This window comes from Triplophysa dalaica, chromosome 4, assembly GCF_015846415.1.
Source record: "Triplophysa dalaica isolate WHDGS20190420 chromosome 4, ASM1584641v1, whole genome shotgun sequence".
NCBI lineage: Eukaryota > Metazoa > Chordata > Actinopteri > Cypriniformes > Nemacheilidae > Triplophysa > Triplophysa dalaica.
The window spans coordinates 8370376-8382473 of NC_079545.1; the positions used below are offsets into that span (position 1 = coordinate 8370376).

The following is a 12098-nucleotide window of genomic DNA, read 5'->3' on the forward strand; positions in this document are numbered from 1 at the left end:
TGTTTTTTAATTTTCCGATTTTGGAATCTCAATTGAATATGAAAAGAACGAATGATACACGGATTGATCTCACCCCCCATTTACTGAAATATGAAGTAAAATATATATGGGAGTCAATAGGGTGATGAGATCTGTTTGGTTATTGACATTCTTTCAAATATCTTCCTTTGTGTTCAGCGTAACAAATATATTTATACAGGTTTGGAAGAACATGAGGGTAAGTAAATGATGACAGGATTTTATTTTTTTGGTAGACCATTCCTGTAAATGAAAAATAATTTTTACAGTGGCTTCAAATGTGGCAAGCTGGGACTTTCTATAAAAAAGATGTTTACCTTTGAAGTTTAATGTATGAAATTCAGCTCTACACATAATCTTATGAATTATTCATTTGAGTCTGCTGTTATCTTGTTACCATTTTTGTCTCTAGTCATTGTTCATATGGAGGGGAGTGGAAAATGGCCCAGCAACCGTTTGGCAATACATCACATTAAAGCAGCATTTCATGTCTGCTTAGGAGAGCTGCTTAACAAGCACCACAAATACAGATATCATGCCAAACCCACCTACCTGGATGTGTGGAAGGTAGTTTATTTTGCATTCTAATGTGTGTGCAAACTTTCAGCCATTTGTCCAAATTGCCATATTTAGGATGGTCATTTATGAATGTGCATTTGTTTTGTGTTTTTCTTTACATGTCTGTTCAGGATGGTCTAGCCTTCCGCATCCATGTAGCATATCACAGGGAACCACAGATCTTGAGGGAAGCTCTTACTCCAGAGGGAATGCTGATCTATAGGGACAACCCTGAGGCCCAGTCCTTGGAACTGGAAACACAACATAAACCTTACCTTACAAGCACCCTGCATGGGTAAAGCCCACTTATGCAAAACACCAATTAAATTCAGTGCTACTTCTTATAACTGTTCTTAACAAAGCACGTTATGTAAAATGTATTATTTTGGTGATAAGCTTGATAAGTAATAAGTGTGAGATTTTGCTGTATTTCAGCCTTCAGCAGCAGCATGCTTGTTTTGGTGCAGTGTCTCGTCTGTCTAAACGCTGGTTGGCATCTCAGTTTTTGTTGGAAGACATCCAAGAGGAACCAGCTGACCTGCTGGTGGCTTCACTGTTCCTACATTCTGCTCCCTTCGATCCACCAAGGTAACATCTCTTATTGTAGCTGTATGTTCTGAATGTAGTTAATAGGTAATTTGATAATTTTATTTAGAAATATTACTTTTCTATCTTTCTTCCCATCTACATTGGGAAGAAACCCAATTATAGTCATTCTTTTATTAGACAGTTGCAAAAAACAGCAATAGCTGTGCAACTTGAAGCACCAACTTGAAATGGGTGCTTTCTACAGTTGACAGTTGTTATTAAGTATGCTGCAGCACCAGTCGGTTAGTAACTCTGTTCCATTTTCAGCTCACCTCAGGTGGGGTTCCTTCGCTTCCTCTATGTGCTTTCCACTTTTGACTGGCGAAACAATCCACTGATAGTCAACCTAAACCAGAAACTTACAGGTGGGTTTTATCTTTGGTATTTTACGAACCTATTTGAGAAGAAATATCATGTAGTTATTTAATGTGCATTATGAAATGGGTTGTTCTTTATGCTGATTGTTTAGTGGCCTTTGTGTATTTATGTTAAATCACAGCTTTTTTGTGACCGTATCTTCTATTTGTAGGATGATTTACTAAAATATTAAAGGGATAGTTCAGATGCTAAAAAACATCAAACCATGTTTTACTCACCTTCGTGTCATCCTAGATGTTTATTACATTCTTTCATATGAATCATTTATTTAATAATTTATATTTATCTTGGCTGTTCCATATTTATGGGAGTGAATGGATGGTGAGATTGTCGTAAGTACCTGTGACAACGCAACGTTTTATTTTTTTAATGGAAAGTCATATACACCCTGTGTTGGGGAAGCTACTTTTAAATTGTAGTTAGATAACCTAATAGATACTCAGTAATACAAGTAGTTAAGTTACAGCTATAGCTAGATAATACAGTATACTGTCGTATATGTTAATAGATTGTGATAAAGTTCTCCAGCTGTAATATACCACAGTTTATTAAAGTAAATACTAAAGTATACTATATTTTTATCTTCTGTGATACACATGTCATTTTCTAATGTTTTAAATAGATAGAGAAGTTTAAAACAATGTAATACAATATCATTATTGTTGTATTGTTGATTTATTATTTTTATTATTACATAAGATTCATATTTAATACTTAATAGGATAGATGTTCCAAACTGTACATTTTTAACCACTTATGTATTTCATTTACGATCTCTTCTAAGTTAAGTGCAAAGCCACAATACATAGTTAATGCAGTAGATGGTGATAATGAACCGTTTCACTTTGTGATACAGTAAGATGATGACTTTACACAGCGCTTCTCTGATGGCAGAACAGAATGTAGCTTTTGGTCACGCTACACCCCTACTTTCTTAAAAAAGTTATTAACTGCTGGAAAAGGTACACGGTTTTTAAAAGTAGTTGAGCTACCGCCAAGCTACTGAAAATGTAGTTAGGTTAGTAGCATCGCTACTTGTAGTTACCTACTTCCCAACACTGTATACACCTAGAATGCATTGAAGGTGATTACGACATGGTGAAATTTTGTTTGCCTATGAACTATTCTTTAAGGACAGGATCTTTTTTGTGATAACTGCTTTATAAAACATTACAATTGAGGTTGTGCTATATTGTGAATATAATCACAGCAGAAATGCACGACATCATTCACATTATAGCACAGAACTGACAGTGATATCTATAGACTTTTAAGGTAATAAGCCAACCTTTCCAGTTGTGTTCATTTTTGGTGTTTTATACTATTTTAGAAGAATGGTTCACCCCATTCTTTCAGAGTTTACTCACCGTTATGCCTTCATGGGTGTATGTGACATTCTTTCTTCAGCCAATCACAACAAATCCCTGCTCTTTCTAGCTTTGTAACGGCATTGGATTACCCCATGTTTAAATCTCCAAAAAGTGAATCCATGCATCATCAAAAGCAATACATATGACTTTATTGGTTGGACAATTTGTTTGTGTGAGTCTTTATTTTTGCAGTACAATTTTTGACTGAACCTCTTTTAAATTTTTAAATATCACTGACAAGAATAAAAATAAAGAATTTTTAGTTATTAGATCTGAAAACAGCTCTATTTGTAGTGAATCACATACAGACCTTACAAAAGGATGGAATGAGACCTATTTTTTCATGTGGCATTCCAATAAAGCCTATATTACATATGCTTGATTATTTTGTTCTAGCTGCTGACTATGCACAGTTAAAGAATGACTTTGTGGCCTCTAGAGAATCTCTTCCCGCCATGTTCATTGCCACACCCAATGACAAGACCGCTTCTGTTTGGACTAAAGAAGCCCCTTCAGTTCAGGTTTGTAGATTCAGTTCACTTTCATTTTAAGTGTGCTTTTCAAATGTGCGTTGTTTTAAAGCAGATTTACAGGAAACATCCTAAATTGTAAGGAAAGTGATATACGGATAGCATGAGGGTTCTGAAACACCTGATTTAATTATTTTTAAATCTGTCACTGTATCTGCATATAAACGGTATAGAAAGCTCTAGCCTCCTGTTTAGGGTCATTAACTCATTATTTATATTTGTCCACTACTAATCAGCCCCCCACTACCTCATAAAGCTATTCAATTATTAATTCATCAGCTGGTTAGTGTACTAATTAGGAAGATTAATTAGCACACTAACCAATGTTCGGAACAGGGCTGACGAGTAGAATCAGGTGTTCTATATAGGGAGACATCTAAAACATTCTAAGGACCAGTGTTGGGAACCACTGCTATAAGAGCACAAAGGGAGATGCACGTGGTCATGTCTGATTAACATTTAAAGAAAAAAGTGACAGTACTAGAAACAAAACAAATTGTTAAAGTTTTGAAATCATGATCCCACCCTCTGTGCAAATCGCCGTCCAAAGCCACTTCTCTTCCAAAACACATGAACATGCACAAGCCAGAAGCTCTTGGATCAATTCCAATAAAATCATGTCTCTTTCACCAGTGAAAACACGATACAGTACAAAGTAAATAATGTTGCTACAATAGCGAAAACAGCTAATGTAAACAGAGTAAAATGGGATTAGATGCAGCATAGTTCCCGTTGGGTGCTGGGTAACGATGTCGTTGAGCATAAAGGTCCACAAACTAAGCGACATAATCAAAACCTAATCATAACATGTCCTGTCCAGAAGTTACCATGGCATCATCTTTGAATGCCATGGTATTGACTCCCGTAGCTACTCTCAGCGTGGAAAGCAACACTGATTATAATCATATGCGGTAACACTCCTGTTTTGGCCAGGATTTTCACGTACCAGGATAACCAACTGGAACCGACCAACAGGGACCAGAATGCGTTCGCGAATGGAATTCCGCTTTCACCTACTGGCTGATTAGAAGTTGTTAGTTGTGTTCATTTAAAGGATGGTCTTTCTTTTTGTTTGTCCGTTGCAAGCGACACTTGTCACATTTGACAAGGGGAAGTAAGGTTCCAGCTGTTTACCTGCCATTCTTCCACTATGTCTGCACAGCGAATGTGACCGTGCTGATGATGAATGGTGTTTGCATGAACAGGGTGCACAGTGGGATGCAAAATATGTTGAGAATTGAGAAAAATGAGAAGCGGAAGCTTGTTGATATGGTATGGGTGGGACACTCTCTAAGTGGGGAACCAACCACGACAGACCTGGTCAGCTTTACCAATCAGGCCGTCTCCGATGGATGGATTTTATATACACTAGAAGAATCCCGGTGGTTTTGTTAGAATAGGCACAGCATTGAACAATAGACTTCAAATATCTGAAATATGAAGTGTTTTTGAAACTAGAAACATGAACATCTTGTTGTTAAACACCCAAAAAACATAAAGCTTCAAAATCCTCAAAAGAATGGCTTCTTTAAAGCACATGTCATGTATATTTTATTTTACAAGTGGCACAATTTTTGAACAAACGGTAAACATACATCATGTTTTTACCATGGTAAAACCATGACGGATCTACCAAGACCCAACAGTGCATCTGCAGGCAACAATAATAAAAAAGAATGTTTACCAACAGCTAATACCAAACTTTAGAAGTGATATGCGGATTCATATTTCAGCATAAACGTAAACCGAGACGGGTGCGGTGGATGCGGCTTTCATTATAAAATTCACAAAACGACTACTCAAAAATGATATAAACACAGATGCATTTATTTTATGGCACAGACACCAGCATAATAATGTACAATTCATAAACGCAAAATAATGTCCACATATCAATGAAGCAAAGTCTTGACAGCGACTCACCGTGGTAAAACCAGTAAATCCTTCCAAAGTAAGCTATAAATAAAATAAAGGTTCGGTTGCCTTTCTAGGAATATATATGAAATTTTAAGATGAGGTATTCTAGCCAATGTTTGTACATCTGCAAATGTATCATGTTTTAAAAAGAAACTGAAAAATTGAGGTTAAAAACTCATGTATGTAAACAAGTCCTGGTTCAGATCCACGCGCTCCTCAGACTGAATGCCAATGGACAGAGCCAACGATGCGATGATGTAAAAGTAAAAGTGTTGTTATCTTATAGGTAGATTATATGAAAATGAATCTATTTAGTGACTTTAGTCATTTATCCAGACATTTCTCATTCGCGTTTATTCAGACAACACTTACCTAATTTTGTTATTTATGAGAATATCATGACATATTATACGTGTTTGGATGATATAAATGATACCAATTCCTACATACCTTTTTTATTTCCAAAGATCAAGAGAATTTGATCCCTGATGTCATGACCCTTTTAATAACAGCATATTAGCATATTTAAAATTCAGAAAAAGTATTACATGACGTAGGGTGAAAAGATTTTGATCATAACAGCCCCTCCTTTGTGTGTACATAGTGACCTTTTTATTGTCCATGTTTTCCTTTTTGGGCTGTATTTATAAAGGGAAATTACTTTTGTATGCACATATACTGATGGCTTAGAAAAGAATCGCGCCTCTTCAAAATAGATTTTGAGAGATTCGATTCAATTTATCAAATATTTAGAGATATATTGTAAAATGTTTTTCATTACCAAAAACATCAATTTATTCATGTCTGCAGTATATAACTGCTACTGTCTACTTTACAGATGCTCCAGCATGCTGTTATGTTGGCAGCAAAGAGCCTGCAAGTTGTACAGGCACAGCTTGTTAACTCCAGCCTAAAACAAGATATCCGGGTAAGTTTTTCAATTTCAATTTTGATTTTAGATTTGAAATTTCAAATATCTTATTTTTTAACTCTGTTTCCTGGCTTTCTTTTTAGGTGGTATTTCGGCCTTCTCTGGAAGCTTTTGATGTTCTAATTCATCTCATTCCAAAGCAGGTGCCTTTGTTAGCTAAGGCAGTGGACCCTCCGCTTGCCACTTTCCATCAGGGTTTCTTTAAAGGATCAGCCAGCACAGAAAGAGCTCTGCCAATCATTGACTATGATCCAGTTAGACTGTATCTGTCTGAACTAAGGGTACGATTGTTTTTTATTTAATCAAATTACTTTTCCTAATTTTTCCTCATTACAATTTCTCATAAATGTAGGCCAGCTTAATTTACATTTTTTATTATTATGTTTAGGAGGCATTTGGAGATCTAGCTCTGTTTTTCTATGACCCATTTGGCGGAACAGTGATTGCTGTGCTGTGGAAACCAAAAGCCTTTGAAGCTCAGTCCTTTAAGGTTTTTTATTTGCTTTGGGTCTTAATTGTCAATAAATTCTGCCAACAATATTATGCTTTATGCCACCTTCTGACTCATGATTTTCTCCTTGACCTCAGACAACTTTGATGAATGCCCGCAAAGTGGAGGTACATAATGACGTGGTCTCCACTGTGCCCAACGTAGAGGCCATCTTGCAGGATTTCCAGTTAATCGGAGAGGGTCTTGTCAAAACAGTGGAGTTAAGGACAGAAAAATGGGTTATCTAAGATGTGACCGTATAACTGTATTGTTGTTATTATTATTAACACAAGGTTTCATTGAACCTTTAATCCATTAAGTATGAGTAACCCAGTTTGGGTTCCTTGGCCTAAAATCAGTCTCACAATCTGGCAAGAATGTCCTACCCTACAATTACAAGTTAAAAGTAAGAACAAGCCTACGACCATTATTGCTTGTTGCATCTTTACATAATTGTCAATATTGAAATAAATAATAGAATGATAAACATTCTGTTTGATCTTTTTTGTGGGTAGAGGGATTGTCACGTGTAAGATTTTTCATTACAGCCATCTAGTATCACACTGTTCATTAAGAATGCACATTTTTAAACAGCATCATATGATTCGTCAAGTAGATACTTGCAGGCGTCTTATATTTTATAAGTTTGTTGTTCTTTACTCAATATCCACCAGGTGACATACTGTATGGAACAGTGTGTCAATTTACAAAAGCTATAAAAAAGATCAGATTGCAAGTTGGCATTGGCAATTATTCAATTTGTTTTTAAACATATTATTACATTTGGGATTTCTTAGTTTAACCCTCAAGCCTGTGTAGCTGTTCACCACTGTATGTTTCCTGCCTTCACTTTCATTTATATTGTTTTTTTTATCTGGACAGTTCATTACAACGGTTTCCCAATTGTTTTCATGCTCTCCAAAAATAGAAAGTTATTTCACAGATAATTTGCCTTTTGTTTGTTGTTAGATCTGTGTGCTGTGGTTGACTGTAGGCTACAGTCCAGATAACATATGATGATACCAGTTATGTAATGTATTGGTACTTTTGGTAAATTCATGAGTTTGGCAATGTTACTGGCACGTCCCAGGCAGATCATTTCATTTCCATTTAATGACCAATTCACAATGTCGCCTTTACCATTTTCAGATATTACAAGATAACCAGTTACATTCTATATTTGTACTGTTATGTTAATTTCATGACCTATGGGTAATGTAATTGGTAACTCGGTTAACGGAGTACATCATGAAGACGACTCCACTTAGTCTTCATTTGGTCGCGTGACATCCCTTTGTAACCACGTTAAATCCATAAATATTAGGACAGAGCCCCATTTTATGTTAATTTAGTTGTTTACCAAAATGTATTCAAGTTACAGTTATATAATGAATATGGTCTTAAAGTGAACACACTCATCTTTGAGTGTATTCACATCCAGATTATCTAAAGGGTTAAGGGATTACAGTTCTTCAATATATGTAGCCCTCCTTGTTTTCAAGAGACCAAAGTAATTGGACAGTCAAATCAAAAGTTGAATCAAATAAGTTTTATGGGCAGATATGGGCTTTCGTCAAATAGCTTTTTCATAAATTAAACATGTTAAAGGTCTAAAGTTGATTCTACATGTGGTGTTTGCATTTGGAAGCTGTTGCTGTCGACCCACATGCGGTTCAGGGAGAACTCCATGCAAGTGAAACAGACCATAGTTGGATTTCAAAAACACAACAAATCCATCAGAAAGATCCATTAAGAGCGGCCAAATCAACATCTTGCACAGCTGGAATAGGCAAACACTTCTCTTATGTGTCTTGTGTTCCTTCTGTTGTTATGCTGCAAAATCTTAAACATGGCGGTGACGTGTTAGTTAGCACTTTTTATTGCAGTTAACCATTTAATCGTCTATCTGGGATTCGGGATCCTAAAGAATATGATCAAATGATCTGCCCTTTGCTTTCCCCCGTCTGTTCTGGCATCCTGGCGCACAGCAGCTGTCCACCATGTTAAAATGTCTAAACAGCCTGGTTTTAAATGATTGTTTGACCGCACTAAATACCAATGCTACAGCTCTATAACGCTGAGTCTTCTCAGAACTTGACCTTGATGAACCATGCCAAGTTTCAAAGCGATACGTTATTGTGTTCGTAAAATACATAATTTTATTACAAAATTCAAAATGGGCGACACCCTAAATGGACGACTCCCCATGCCTCAAGAAATCAAACAAGAGCACTCTTATGATTTCACACCAAAGTTTTCAAGTTATCAGCAAAAATAGTCATTTTAATATCTCTGGACCATTAGTTGACAATGTACCGAAACTATGCATGTTACCCCAAGTCATGACTGCGATGATGTACCAACACAAAAGTTTGGCAAAGATACGCATCAAATACGTTTTGGCAAGTGGACTTTTTCTCGTGAGATTTGGACGTGCGAAAACTGATGATGTTTCACAATTTGAGTTGAATTACTAAAAAATAAAGGAACTTTTCCTCGACATTCTAATTTATTGAGATGCACCTGTCCGAATCGTAAGCATTCATAAAATAGAAGGCGAGAAATTCCCGTAAGGATTACTGGTTATGCCCAGATTCTGAAGCACTCCGTGACGGATACTGGAGATACTTATCTATTCCATGAGCCCACAGGACAGAATACCACACATAGCCAGCAAAACTGTCTCAGCTGACTTTCATGTACAAATAAACATGTTGTTAATTATAGTAAAGCTAGTAGCATTACCATTGACTGTTTTATATATAAGAAAGGGATTTGACAGATCAATCCCGGAACGAATCATTTTATAGTCAGTCAAGAAGTAAGGTAAGAATAACTGACTTTTATTAAGAAATATGTACATAAACGTGTTGTCATGTCCGAATTAAACCTCCAGCAAATAACTCCAACGGCTATTACAACAGGAAGCTGTTTCACTCCATCCAAGTCCAGGCCATCACTGATCACCATGGGAAATTTATTGATGTCTTTGTGGGATAAATGGGGTCTGTGAACGATGTCAGGGTGCTTAAAAACAGTCTGTGTATCCTGGGGTCTATATCCACCTGCAGGAAAGTGCATCGTTGGGGATGGTGGCTATCCTTGCCTTAGTGCACCCATTTGCCTCATCATCCCATTGACAGCAAGCACTCCCGTGCTAGATGCATTGTAGAGCGAGCCTTCCGTATGATGAAAACATGCTGGCGCTCTATTTTCTTCTAGGCCCTAGAGGTGAGCCCTGCTTCACATTGCTTCACAATGTAGCTCTTCTCAATGGGGACGTTGTTGAGCCAGAGAATGAGGAAGACCATGATGAAGGCGCCCCCCCTGAACCCCACAACATTCAAACTGCAAGTGGGAGAACAAGTGCGGGACAATCTGCTCCAAACATCCATGTGCCTGCCATCCATGAGCATGACTACCTTTAAACAAATCAACAGGTTAAAATGTTTGACACTTTCTGTTTTCATCTCTTTTATTTAATGATGTCAAGTTTATAATGACCTGTATAATTTTCTTCTACCATGTGCAAATCTGTTAATAAAGCTGCTTATTTTTCAAAGTTTACGTCACAGTACTGTAAGATTACGAATCCATTCATACTTTAAACAATTGCTATTTAGGGTCTTAAAGGATAAGCTCACCCAAACATATACAACCAATCATTGTTTTCTTGCCTTCAAGTTATTTTCTCTGTCTATGTGTGGTTTTCAGAATAAATGTGATTTTATCGGGTGTGCTCATCTGTCAAACAAGATCCAAGTTACCTCTGTGATTTGTGCTCAATACTGCATTTAAATATGGATGTAGTTGCACATGTGTTAACTCGCTGTTTATCCAACTCATATATTCCTGAATTCATCATCAACTCAACTTTATTTATATAGCGCTACGTGAGACATGTTGATTATAAACTACGGTGGCCGCTAGGTGTCACTGCGCTGCAACAGAAGAAAACACATGCAAACTCAAAAAACCACAAGCAAATTCAGAAAGCATCTCCATTAGTTTGGCGACACATGCCCTGCAAATACTCGAAACACAAACAAACACAGAAACGCTCTGCAAATTTTCGCAACCCAAACAAACAAAGAAACGCGCTGCACAGACGACAACGGAAGTTTCCGGGGGACCCCAAAAACTGATGCACCTGATTGGGACGCCCTTCATTTTGACTGTTCAAATTCGTTAGTGGAGTTGTCAGCCACATTGACTATGTCGACTAGAATAAGTTTTTAATCATTTTTTTAAACTTTTTTATAGTGAAACTGTTCAAATCGACAGGCTAATAATCGACAGTCGGGTAATAAAAAAATGTATTTTTTTATTACCCGACACACCCGTCCCACGGATCATCCGCAGTTCCCGCGTATTTAACCGCCATCCGAGCATCATTATTACACACTGACTTTCTATCATGGTCTATGGATCCCCTGAAGTTGCCTTGGCCACCCCCAGGACAACCTATGTCAAAAACTCTAGCTCTGTCACTGCTCCAGTATCATAAGTTTTCGAACGTCCAAATCTCACGAGAAATAGTCTGTGGCATATTTGTGGCATAGATATTTAAGGATGGTGCATAGACGCATAGACAATCACTGCTGTTTCAGCTCTGAACACCAGCACACTCAGATCACACGTCACCGGAAGCATATAGGGTACAGTAATCAATTCAAATGTTACATTAAATGTTTTTTAAATTTTTGCATTATTGAATACAGCGGGACTTTAAGTGAATTAGCTAACTGAGCAATATACAATAGATTTTGTGTTTCAAAGCCTTATTTTTGCAGATATGTCTACCTGATCTGCATGGTCATGCTATCATTTGTCAACTTGTTAACTATCCCCTTGGACATGGCTTTTTCTTAGAATATCCATGAAAGCTTACACAGGTTTTGGATAGCTTTTAATGTCATCTCAGCAGACATTATCTACTTTTTTGACATTTTGATGAATTCCGAATGGGATCAATGAAGAGGATCAGGTACTGTGCTGTAACAGAGCATTCTGGGAGAAAAACAATAAAAATCCTTGTTTGATCCAGACCTGAGGGGTATTGCACAAAAGTAGAATAAAGAAATCCAGGATAATTGAGCAAGCGCGGCTTGACCTAGTCTGCTCGGCGCATCCTGGCTTAATTGGTTGCACGTTTGCTAAACCAGGATGCCAACGCAAAGCTAAATCAAGCCAGGTGTTGATAGCTTGGATGAGTGCATGTTCACGGCATTCTTAAATAGACCTCGCGATGGCTCACAGATTCACGGAAGGGAACATTTTTAAAATTCGCGCTTCATACTTCACGGCCGGTGAACAAC

The 12098-nt window shown here is 37.2% G+C and overlaps 1 protein-coding gene across 1 annotated transcript in view; it reads left to right on the forward strand.

Moving 5' to 3' along the window:
- Positions 1-7267, forward strand: part of nol6 (nucleolar protein 6 (RNA-associated)) — a 32281-nt gene extending 25014 nt beyond the window's left edge. The window contains exons 18-26 of the mRNA XM_056746897.1: positions 431-585; positions 708-871; positions 1012-1164; positions 1432-1529; positions 3309-3433; positions 6198-6287; positions 6374-6571; positions 6679-6780; positions 6879-7267. Coding sequence (XP_056602875.1) covers positions 431-585; positions 708-871; positions 1012-1164; positions 1432-1529; positions 3309-3433; positions 6198-6287; positions 6374-6571; positions 6679-6780; positions 6879-7028 — 1235 coding nt within the window. The 3' untranslated portion in view covers positions 7029-7267. The remainder of the gene's footprint in view (positions 1-430; positions 586-707; positions 872-1011; positions 1165-1431; positions 1530-3308; positions 3434-6197; positions 6288-6373; positions 6572-6678; positions 6781-6878) is intronic.
- The last annotated feature ends 4831 nt before the right edge of the window (positions 7268-12098 follow it).